The sequence below is a fragment of the Vigna angularis genome, chromosome 1, assembly GCF_016808095.1.
Source record: "Vigna angularis cultivar LongXiaoDou No.4 chromosome 1, ASM1680809v1, whole genome shotgun sequence".
NCBI lineage: Eukaryota > Viridiplantae > Streptophyta > Magnoliopsida > Fabales > Fabaceae > Vigna > Vigna angularis.
Window position 1 is genome coordinate 21,352,155 of NC_068970.1, and position 11,800 is coordinate 21,363,954.

Sequence of the window (11,800 nt, forward strand, 5' to 3'; positions counted from 1 at the left end):
TGAACCAAGGTAGGTGAAGTCTATGACCATTTTTGCCCAATTTATGCCTTGGTAATCAATTGTAGGCCATTTTGGCCATTGTAATTGATTACAAGGACCCTGTAAATGATTACACGAACAAAATTCTAGTTTTGTACAAAAATTTGTGTTGTAGGAGCCAACTGTGACACCCGGGCACGGAGACGAGGGCGGGGAGTGACGCCGGTGCAAGAAGCATGGTGCAGGGGGCACAGACAATGAGCGGCTCCTGGCAGCTTCGGGTGGAAGGGGTACATGGACGAATCGGACATACACCGGAATGAGAGGGATCTGGAGACTGTGTAGGTATGGGACTATACAGTTGAAGGATAGCTTAAAGGAATTGATTTGACTACTCATATCACCAAAAATGCATTTGCTTTTCGGTAGCCTGACTCATAAGAACTCCATAGTTAAGCGTGCTTAGCTTGGAGTAATTCTGGGATGGGTGACCTTCCCAGCCTGGTGGTGATTTGTGGGGGCAGTCAATGGTCCCTGTGAGTTGCCGGGACGTTACACCAACTGTGGGCACACAAGTAACCAAAGATATTTTATGAAATGTTTTCATATTTCTTGAATAGACTATCTTTTTTTATGCACCAACACTTAGGCCTATCAAGGTCGCTTACATAATCAATTTTTGTACCAAGCACCCATAACCAAATAAAGGTTTCTATATATGTGGTCAAACAACACTAGTAGAAAATGTATGATACTAGATTAAAATAGAAATTTTGTTCATATAATATATTATCAATACATATTACCCGACATTTATAATCATAATCTTTTGTATACAAAAAACAAGTACACTTAGTTTCAACTCGAGTGAAAAATTTCTTTCAATGGAGAGGAAGACCCGTGAGAGTGAAAGCAATGCTCTAGACAAAGTGAAAATGGTGGAGAGAGACGAAGAAGAGGAAAATGCCGCCAACCCGAAATTAGGAACACACGAAGGCGAAATTTCTTTCGATGGACAAGAAGACCCGCGAGAATGAAAGCAATGTTCCACAGAAAGTGAAAATGGTGGAGAGAGACGAAGAAGACAGAAATGAAAATGGTGGAGAGAGAAGAAGTCTCAAATGAAACCGTGAAATGAAGAGGGGAATCTCAAATTCCTTTCCATAAATACCCTCCACGACAAAATGCACCTTCTTAATAAAATATTATAAACCAACCAATAAAAAATGCCATGTGTCGTTGTCAAAAAGTTGGCAACTTTGGATTGTCAAAGAAACGTTTTCCAATGGTAAATTTGATCTCGTGAACAGATGTCAATTTAATAATTTAATAAAAAAAAATCATAAAACATGTTTATTTAGAAGTAAAATAATATGTTTATCAATAAGTGGAATGCATTAAAATCAATACATGTGTTTAAGAGACACACTACTCCGTTTGCACTTTTGTGGTACAAGTAGGAATGGCAAAATATATGAGGGCACGTGTATCCGATAAAATTCGTGACAGGTAATTAGTATCCACGAATATTTACTACTCATGGATAACGGGTAGCAGGTATTTTAATACCCGCTTTTAAACGGGTCGGGTACAGGTAGTATACTATCCGACTTGCGGGTACCCGATACCCGAAAAAATAATAAAAAAATTAATTTATATATTTTTTAATTAAAAATAAAGTTAAATTATATTTTATTAGTTTAAATTTAATTAAAATTAAATTATAATTTAGATTTAATTTATATTATATTATAATATATATATTTTTTGTAATTTTATTTAAATTTTATTTTAAAAATGTATAAAATATTTGTTTTTGCGGGTATCCGCGGACTTTAAAATACCCTCAGGTATTTTCTAAACGGGTACCCACGCGGTAGCGGGTCGGGTTGCATGTAAGCACTATTCGTGTCCAACTCAACTCGTTGTCATCCCTAGGTACAAGTGAATGATAACCTCGTGTTATTTTTAATTTAGTGTCTCGTAATTAATATTTAAATAGACTTAGGTTAGGTCATTTAATAAAAAATTTATTTGAAAAAGAAACACTAACAATAACAAAAACATGAACCATATCTATGATAAAATTATATTGTATCCACAAGAAAAAAATATGAAAAATTAAACAAATACATATATGAAGAATAGTAAATGTAAATCAATGCAACATCAAACAACTCAATAATCAAATTGATCAACATAATATTGGAAATTCACACATGAGTATAATTCATAGAAATGAGAATATTGAACACCATATAAGGATCAAGACCAATAAACTCATTTGTGTTATGTTTCTTTAATAAACATTCTGCCTCTTCAAAGACTCATCAATTATGATTGTCAAACTCTTATGTAATTCTGCATATGTCTCATTGGTATGGTATCTTTCCAATAAATCTCTCTCTTAAGTCTCATTAGTGTGGTGTCTTTCCAATAAAAATCTCCCTCTTTAAAAAAACTCATTATTGCTTTTTAGAAATCCTTGATTTAGTAGATTTAGGAGAAACGAACGATACCACTAAAGAATGCATCATAATAGGTTGAACTATAGGTTTTACCACGAGCTCTAAAAGAGCCTCTACAAGCTTTAAAATCGAACCTTTTATTGCCATCTTCAACACCCACCACTTTAGGACGATAAAGTTGTTGTATTTTTGTGCCAACTGTTTTCTCCTTACTAGAAATTACATTAGAATCTTATTGTAATCGTCTACTATTAGATAAATCATTTTAAAATTTAAACAAAAAAAAAGATAATTTTTCATAGTTCGTATTAGCAATAATTTAAGCAAATCCTAGTCTTCTCCTCCAAAATTTGATTAGACAAATTAGATAAAAGTCAAGATCAACCAAGACGCATGCAAAAAACAAAACTCATGAGACTTATTCTTAGTTAATCATCTAAAGATAAGGGTGTGTTAATGCCACACACAATTAAGAAAATCAAGCTGCCAATATTTTAAAGGAAGGTCATGTATGCACACCTAACATTAGGTTCTTGTGAGTTTCATAGAAGTTGAAACAAAATCTTTAGTCCAAGGAAGAACATGAAGGATTCTCATAGACAAATTCCAATCTTTAAACGCCAAATCCCTTCTTATATCCTCTAGCAAAGTAAAAGCAAATTCATATAACCCTTTATAAAGAGGAACATTTTTCCATTAACCCAAATGTTTTTCATTGAATTTCCATATCTCATATCCTTTGGAGCATTGAGAGTGGAATCAGGTTTATGCTTGCTCCAATGTTCAGTAGTACTTTGCCTATTGTTATACTTTCAATTGCTACAGGCAAGGTGAAGTTGCAAGGATCCCTAGATACTTTAGGTAGGAGTTTTTGCTTGATGGCACTGCATCCAACTTCCAATTCCATAGTTTCTTGTTTGTGAATTTTCCTTTTCTTGGTCAGTAGATCTTCATGAACTTAGCATACATAGGCATTTGTTCCATTGCCTCTATGAATGGAATGTTGATCTGCAATCTTTTGATCATGTCCAAGAACATTGTGAATTGTCTTTTCTTATCCTTCCTTGTAGGTGCATAAGGATAAGGTAGATGCAAGACAGGAGGATATTTCACTTTATTTTTCTTTTTCAACTCTTCTTCCAACTTTCTTATTGTGTCTTCATTTTTCTTTTCTTGCTTTTTATGTACATCTTCTCTCCACTTCGTTTATTTTTTTTCCTCATTATTTTACATTATGCTTTTCACCGATCATATCTCCTCATCTTCTGATTTTCTTTTTCTCTTCATTCTCTTATTCCTCCTCACCACTTCCTATTTTCTTTTTTTCTTGGTTTCAATCATCACCAACTCCTTTGCCAATTACAATCCCTTGTCTTATTGTTATGAACTGACATTATTCCTTGGGATTTAGTGTTGTATTGGAAGAAATTGACTATCTTCTTTGTCAGTCAATTTCTTGGGAAGTAGTCATGCATTTCCAAATTTCATATGGGAGGCTCAATGTTCTTTTGCCAATTACAATCCCTTGTCTTATTGTTATGGACTGACATTATTCCTTGGGATTTAGTGTTGTATTGGAAGAAATTGACTATCTTCTTTGTCAGTCAATTTCTTGGGAAGTTGTTCTACTTGCATTTCCAAATTTCATATGGGAGGCTCAATGTTCTTTTGCTAATTACAGTCCCTTGTCTTATTGTTATGGACTGACATTATTCTTTGGGATTTAGTGTTGTATTGGAAGAAATTGATTATCTTCTTTGTCAGCCAATTTCTTGGGAAGTTGTCCTACCTGCATTTTCAAATTTCATATGGGAGGCTCAATGTTCTTTTGACAGGTTATGGAGACCTAGGGTGCATCATTCAATTTGGATAATTTATCATGTTGATGATTTTGGTAGGGGTTTGCCTTTATGAAAAGCAACATGTTGATTTTGTTTGCTTCTCTAGTTGGAGTTGTTTGAGTAATTTTTGGCCTTCTAGAATTTTTCATGTAATTGGCTTCCTTGGCTTAAGCTAATTTTTTCAGAGTGTAATGACCATTAGAATGGTCTCCAACACAAAAATCACATCTTTGCTAAGATGAATTTTGTGCATAAGTTCCTAATTAGGTCTTGATCATCTATTTTTTTTATCTCATCCATTTGTTGTGAGATGATCTTGTTATATGCTGACGTGGGAAGAGTTTCATCGAATCTTATGATAGACGTCAAATGTTTTGAAACATTTGACAAGATATGAGTGACTTGATTACTCTTGATTAATGTTCTTGAAAACTGAAACATATAGAAAAATTTATCTGTACAAAACTCTCTTATACTGAAGAGTTTGGATTAATGTGAATAAGTACGAAAAAATGTGTACTTCGTAGAAAAACACATGGTTTTTGGACTCTACGAAACAAAAAAACCATATAATGGTATAAAAAATATTTATAATATAATCAAATTATCAAAATTTGACTATATATATTCTATTATTTTACGTTATTTATTAACCTAACGGTGGATGAATCATGTTGAACCCTTTTTTTTTAAGTATATTTATTGGACACCTAATTGAGTATTTTTTTTTTTAAAAATGAAACAACAAAAATAGAGACTTGCAACTTTTCAACCAACCACGGAAGGAAAGTAATTAAGCCAATAAAACAACATACGGCTCTAGCAACTATAATGAAAACACACTTTCTATAAATATTGAACTTTTATAAATCTCATCAGACAATTGTTACAGTAGGATCCACTCTCACGTTGAACCTGGTTTGTGTGGCATGACTGACCTCATTAATTTAATACAACGTTACCCAAAAAAAAAAAACAAATCACACCAACATAAATGCCTCGCTTCCCAGTGCCCATATCTGGTTAAAAGGTCGGGGACTGGTACACTCTAAATTCACACATACGAGGGTCCAAATTTCAGACCATTGTTTTTCACATTCACCTATCTAACTACGAAAATTTTTTCCCTGTTAACCCCACCAAATAAAATTATAAACGACGCGCCTTAGAACCACTTTATAGAGTTTCACACTATGCCACTTAACCTAGTCTTCAGCTACACAACTACCTTTAACTTTATCTATTCTCCTTTTATTATTGTTCTTCCCTTTTCCCAGCGCTTTATGTCACTGCACACTAAACGTAAAAGGGTGCTTCTTTCTCCAATCAACCCCTCCAATTTGTAGCACTTGGAGCGCAAACCGCTTCCACTGATAACCGTTTCATTACGTTTGGACATGGGTCTTGCCCGAAGTTGCTGTTTGACACAGTGATTGTGCATCTTGATTTTCCTACACATCTCTGAAACATGAAACAGAAAGATAGGAGGAAATTTATCAGAAGCTAATGTATTATGGAGGTAAAGTCTATCAGAAAGGACTAGTCTCTTATAACATAACATATCCACGGAAAAGGTCACACATTCCGTGTCTCTGAAGGAGTATGATACATCACCTTCTCCAATATGGCATAGGATGCTGGAGAATGGCAAGGTCCTTGTACGTAGCTCCCACAAGTACCCAAAGGAGTACCAAAGCTGGCAAATTTAATGGAAGAGATGGTCTGGCCAGGGCTGCAGTGCAAGTGAACCTTCGGTGGACGGAACTCTTCTGACTTACCATAGCTCTCGATGTGCCAGTTTTTAATATTTGGGTGGTACTCAGACACATCAGCACACACACTGCTCACTGATCTCTTCACTAGCGAGATTTTTGAAGGATCTCCCCCGAGTTCCTCGAAAATAACCAAAAGATTTTGAGTTGGCTTCAACCAAGATCGAGGAACGTGGTACCTGAAACATTTTGTATGAAATGAAACGTAATATAAGATTTCCATTGCCTCATACTATGTTCACCGATATAATAACGTTGCAGAAGCTACAATGTCATTGTTTGTAATACTCACCATCGCTGGGTTGGTTGGCCACAACCAAGTTGGCACTTTGGAGGTCTAAATGAACCAGCATAGTTACACTCATTGCAATTACCAGTAGCAAAGGCAGTCCAGTATCTTCCAATACTCTGGCCATTAATCCATATCTGACCTTTACCCATTCCCTCCATGTCCAATGCCAATGGTTCGTCTCCTTCGGGAGCATCAAAAGAAGTCTGCACAGTTCACAGATTAAGCTTATCAGTTTTGAAGCTAGAGTTACATTTTCAGTCAAACTTAGCCCATTTTGTCTTTTATTTTATACCCTGTGCCATGTCAATGGCTGATTTTTTTGTACAACTATTGCTGACTGCATCCACGTAACAGTAGAGATACCATTTGGAGAAGCAAGATCCATGGACTCTCCTTTCAACCCAACCTGTTTAAGAGCGTGTTAATGAAATTTTCTTCAAGGAAAGTGAGGCAACTTAAGTTTCTAAAGTAAGGGTATGCAACCTGATAAGTCCATTTCTGCCCTGACAAGATCCATTTTCCCTGGTCAAGTCCATGGAGTGCAACTGGACCTAGGATTCCGGTGCTCCATGACTCAAAATGTTCTCCTACATTCTGACAACAAAATACAGAAAGGCATTTGGTCAATAATAAGAGTTATTCGGAGGAAAACAATTGAGCCATTGTTGATATTTTTGTTTCTTGCCAAATTAGCTGACATTTAGTAGGCTTTTGTAACCATAGAAAGATGGAAGTGGTAAATAAACTTGAGCGCAAACCAATAACCGCTATTTATGGAAACTAAACATTTACTGACAGTAGGATTTGGAAAGTAAAAGAGGAAAGAGACTTACGGGAAGTCCAATGGCAACACTGAGCAGAGCTATTCTGTTTGTTCCAGGACGAAGGTTTACCTTGCCTGTGTATGTGAATCTTCTATATTCCCTCGTTCCAAAGGCAGAACCTGGGTTGAAATATATATTATGTTTACTTATACCAATAAGCTAAAATGGGGTGTTATGGGCAAGCAAGAAATTTACATACCAGAAAGTTGACCATTGATAAAAACATGCACAGCATGGCCTGTAGATTGAACAAGGAGAGTGGGTTGCTCACCTCCACGTAGAAAGGATTCAGATGGACCAATATCAACGCTGGAAACATAGATATAAAATGAATTACAGATTAAGTACATTCAGTATGGTTTCTATACCTCTTCACTTAGTAGCTGGAACGAGGGATAAACTTAAAGAATCTGTAAAGTAAGGTGTTGTGAAAAGGTTATTCAAGGAGCATATTTGGAATGCCTAAAAATCAGGCTTTACCTAGTTATATACCAAAGATAATCACTTTCATCCTTTGTTACATTTATCTGTTCCAGGAGACCTGGAGCAGAGATTGCCGAGCTGTCTTCTACAGAATAAATATCTTCATCAAAACTTTCCCATGAGAACATTTGAGTATTTGTCGGCAACATTTGCATCTGAGATGTTTGCACTCCAACCTAAACAAAAGGAGCAGGAGTCCATTAAATCATGTTGAATGGACACGTTGAAGGTGAAAAAGTTGCCATCAGAAGTAAGGATAGAATAACTAAATACAATACAGGATACCAAATATGTCAAACTTTTATTACATACTTTTGCCGTATTGAAGACAACATTTCTACAATCTGGGAGGATGCTGACGGACCAAGGAGGCAAGTTATAGTGCATATTATTGAACATCACTCTAACCGAGGATTTTGAATCATAGTTTGAGAGAAAAGCAGCACACTCTCCAGTTTCCGTAGTGTATACATGTGCCTGAAAAAGGAGCATGTTAGCTTGAATCAATAAACAAAGCTTTACACGTGAAAAACAAAATAACATTGACTTGAGTCAACACCTGTTGGGATTCCCCTAATGAAGTAACAATGGGGTCAGTCGAAACCAAAGCTCGCTCACACATCTTGATGGCCCTATGAAGCTCCTTTAGATGACCATATTTTGGTTGTCTAATCAAGCCTTCAATGTTTTATTGCAGAAATAGTCAGTTAAGAGGAAAAAAAGGGTTCTGGGGTACTGTTATGAGATAAACACACCCCAAAGTGTAAGCACTAGAGGAAAGTATTTGTGGCTTTCAAAGTAGTGAAGAGTAAGAAGTTTTTGGACATAAAAATTGACAAAAAATTCATGCATATGAGGTTACTAAGAAAAAGAACGGTAGTGACATGTAGTTACAAAATTTGCACAGTACTACTGCCAGAATTCTTGAAGAACTTTGGTTTCGTTATTATGGGGTCAATAAACACTATACATAACATAGAAGGCATATAATTTTCAGCTCTCACCATATTCGTCCAGTGGAGCATCATAGTCATAGCTGGTAGCGATGAAAGGGCCTCCAGCTGTTCGTCCAAAATTGGTTCCTCCATGATACTACAGGTAAAATGCAAGAGAACATAGGTTGGATACCAGAGTAGGTGCCATCATGATCAATTTATAAATCAGCTTAAGCCAACAAAACTAACCATGTAGTAGTTTACAAAGGACCCTCCTCTTATTATAAATCGAGCAGCTGCAAATGCCAAATCCTGGACAGGCCTTTTGTGGATTGGACCTCCAAATTCTGTAAACCTTCACATTTAACAGAAAGTTATGCCGGATATTTCATTTCTCCATTTCTAAATTTTAATGTCGCAGTAAAGAAAGAAAGCTTACCAGCCACTCCATGCCTCTGTCCAAATCAGAGGCTTATAAGGTCTGTTTGGAGTAAACTTATCACAATAGAAGCCATTACACGTGTTTATCTGTTACCCCACAGACGAAAATAATTAGTTTAATGAAATAAATGAAGTAAACGCAACTGTCCGAGTGCTGCATTTAATTTTCTAATTTTTTAAGGTTGCTAGTATCTGAAAGTTAAAATAATCATAGAATAACCAAAAAGAAAACCTAGGCATGTTAATGGTGTATCAGAAGATTGCATTTTATATTATACAGTTTTCAAGAGGAAGAGTAAGAATGCTTACCACTGGATCTGGCGCATCATCTTCCTTACACATCACCCAAGGAATTCCGGTTCCCATCTCCACAGCCATTTTGGCTGCCCAATTCACATAGTTTTGACCAGCAGCCCCTTGCAACTTACTCTGTGCACCGTACTCATTCTCAATCTAAAACAGCACACAGTAAATGTTTCATTATTCAAACTAGATCTAGAGTGAAAAGTTCATAGCCACTGGTGCTTTGAAATGAAAGACCCTGATGTTTACCTGAGAGAGTATAATGGGGCCACCCTGAGACTCAAATAGCTGCTCACTCTTCATCATTCCCACGATCTTCTCAGTGAATCCTTGCATCGCCCTCTGCAACACAGTTTATGTCTCATCAGTAAAGTTCAAAGCACCCAATAGTCTTATCATAAAACAGTTTTCGAAAAAAAAAATGAAAGACCTTGAAAGGTTCATTGTCTGTTCTAAAGCTTATCCCCGGAACATACTTAAGCCAAACAGGAAATCCCCTGCACAAAAAACGATATAAGATAAAAAAACTTAAGATGCTAAGCAATGAGAAGAGTGTATTTAAAAGAAAACTGACAAACAAGCTTTGAAATTGTGGCCACAGCAACACAAGGTTTCTAGAGTCTCTACGACCAGAATTGTGACCGCATTGACCACAAATGCAATGAAACGGGGACTGCAAGTGAACTCCATTGCCATGCTAGAAAAAGAGAAGTTACCCGAAATTCCATTCTGCACAGACATAAGGTCCAATGCGGAGATGAGCGTAAAGCCCTGCTTTTTGTATAGTCTTCACGAATCTCACCAGATCATACCTCCCTTCGAAATTGTACTGAATCGAGTTCCATGCAGAAACAAGCACATTCGACCAGAAGCTCAAATTAGAGGTCGAAAAATGAAAACACAGCGAAACCAAAAAAAAAAAGAGGAGAGAGTGAAGAATCACATTGCCAGGAGAAGGTTCATGAACATTCCAGAAGACGTAGGTTTCAACCACATCAAGCCCTCCCTCTTTGGCCTTAAAAATCAGATCTTCCCACATCTGCGCCGACACCATTTCACAACAAAATCAGAAAAAACGAGAGGAAAGTAAAGAAAGCTGGTAAAGTCGAACGATGTTATTTTTTGGTGCTTACATCAGGGGTGCTTCTGGGGTAATGTATGGAGCCGGAGAAGAGGATTCTCCTTTGCCCATTAATGAGAATAGCCTTTCTGTCGTAGGAGACAGTGGCGTGAGAAGAGAAAGTGGAAGAGGCGAAGAGAAAGAAGAACAGTAAGATGGAAAACGAGGTGGTTTCCATGGTGCAGTGGGAAGGAAGTGCAGGAAGAGGGAAAGTAAAAATGTGATGAAATTATTGTTCTAAGAATGGGGTGACGGTGGAACGGTGAGAGTAGGAGAGGGAGGAGGGTCCATTCCTTAATAGCAAGCAGTGTGGTGTTGTTCGGTTGCAATGGGAGAGGATGGCAAATTATTTATAACTAGTGTGAAGTGTCATACTGCCACACTACGAAGTACACTGATACACGACAGAGAGTAACGGTGAGAGACACAGTAAGAGAGAAAGAGAGTATCAGTAAACCAGTAAATAGTGGAAACCTTTTCTGGAGTTGTCTTCCAGCACTACAATTTCATCGTATACAAACAGTAGAAAACTAAGACAATTCCAAAGTCATTACGTAAAGAACAAAAATAAGAGCATTTGGGAATTTGCAAATTATAAAAATAAATAAAAAGTAAGAGAGAATAAGATTATTATCTAAAAGGAACTATACTTTTTTTTTTTAAATATCTACTTGATAATAAATGTAATAATATTTTAATTATATCTATTTATATTATTAGAATGCTTTATACATAACTTTTTATTTTTTAAGCATGTCAAATTATATTTTTCATCTGAAAAGTATATGATCATTAATGTATTAAAAGAAGGTGTCAAGTGATATACTTAAATTTTTTTGTTAATGTATATTGTTTTATATAAAAATTAATAATATTAATTAAGGAACTTGTGAGATTGGATTAACTATTCAAAATAAGTGTTTTGTTGAAACACTTTATAGTTTCTTTTACATTTTTATTTATTTGAAATAAGTGTTTTATTATTTCTCCTATAAAAACAATTTTTTTATTAAATGTTATATACCACGACTAAATCACTTCTACTAAATATTATATTTTTACTAATTATATATATATATATATATATATAAAATTTTTATTAATGTAATCATTAAATTATAATTTTATATCATCATAATTATTTATATTAAGACTTTGAAATTTACTTATAACAATTTAATCAAACAAAATGCATTTAGTATGTTTTGGAAAATATAAACTATACCCATTTTTATTATATAAACAATATCATCTAACCACAAAATCAAAACTATATATATATATATATATATATATATATATATATATATATAAGTGGAATAGTTTTGTAGAGATATATAAT

The 11,800-nt window shown here is 35.3% G+C and overlaps 1 protein-coding gene across 1 annotated transcript; it reads right to left on the minus strand.

The window, feature by feature from the left end:
* Positions 1-5,115: 5,115 nt before the first annotated feature.
* LOC108319547 (beta-galactosidase 3) lies at positions 5,116-10,889 on the minus strand. The gene is made up of 19 exons (XM_017550715.2): positions 10,472-10,889; positions 10,282-10,377; positions 10,055-10,167; positions 9,769-9,835; positions 9,588-9,680; positions 9,345-9,488; positions 9,034-9,122; positions 8,844-8,949; positions 8,664-8,751; positions 8,219-8,337; positions 7,972-8,136; positions 7,657-7,835; positions 7,376-7,485; positions 7,186-7,295; positions 6,836-6,946; positions 6,645-6,758; positions 6,353-6,555; positions 5,903-6,239; positions 5,116-5,749 (listed from the first exon to the last, which is right to left on the minus strand). Exons 1-19 carry the CDS (start codon positions 10,634-10,636, stop codon positions 5,615-5,617), a joined length of 2,544 nt encoding a protein of 847 aa, XP_017406204.1. The 5' UTR covers positions 10,637-10,889; the 3' UTR covers positions 5,116-5,614.
* Between the last annotated feature and the right edge of the window lie 911 nt (positions 10,890-11,800).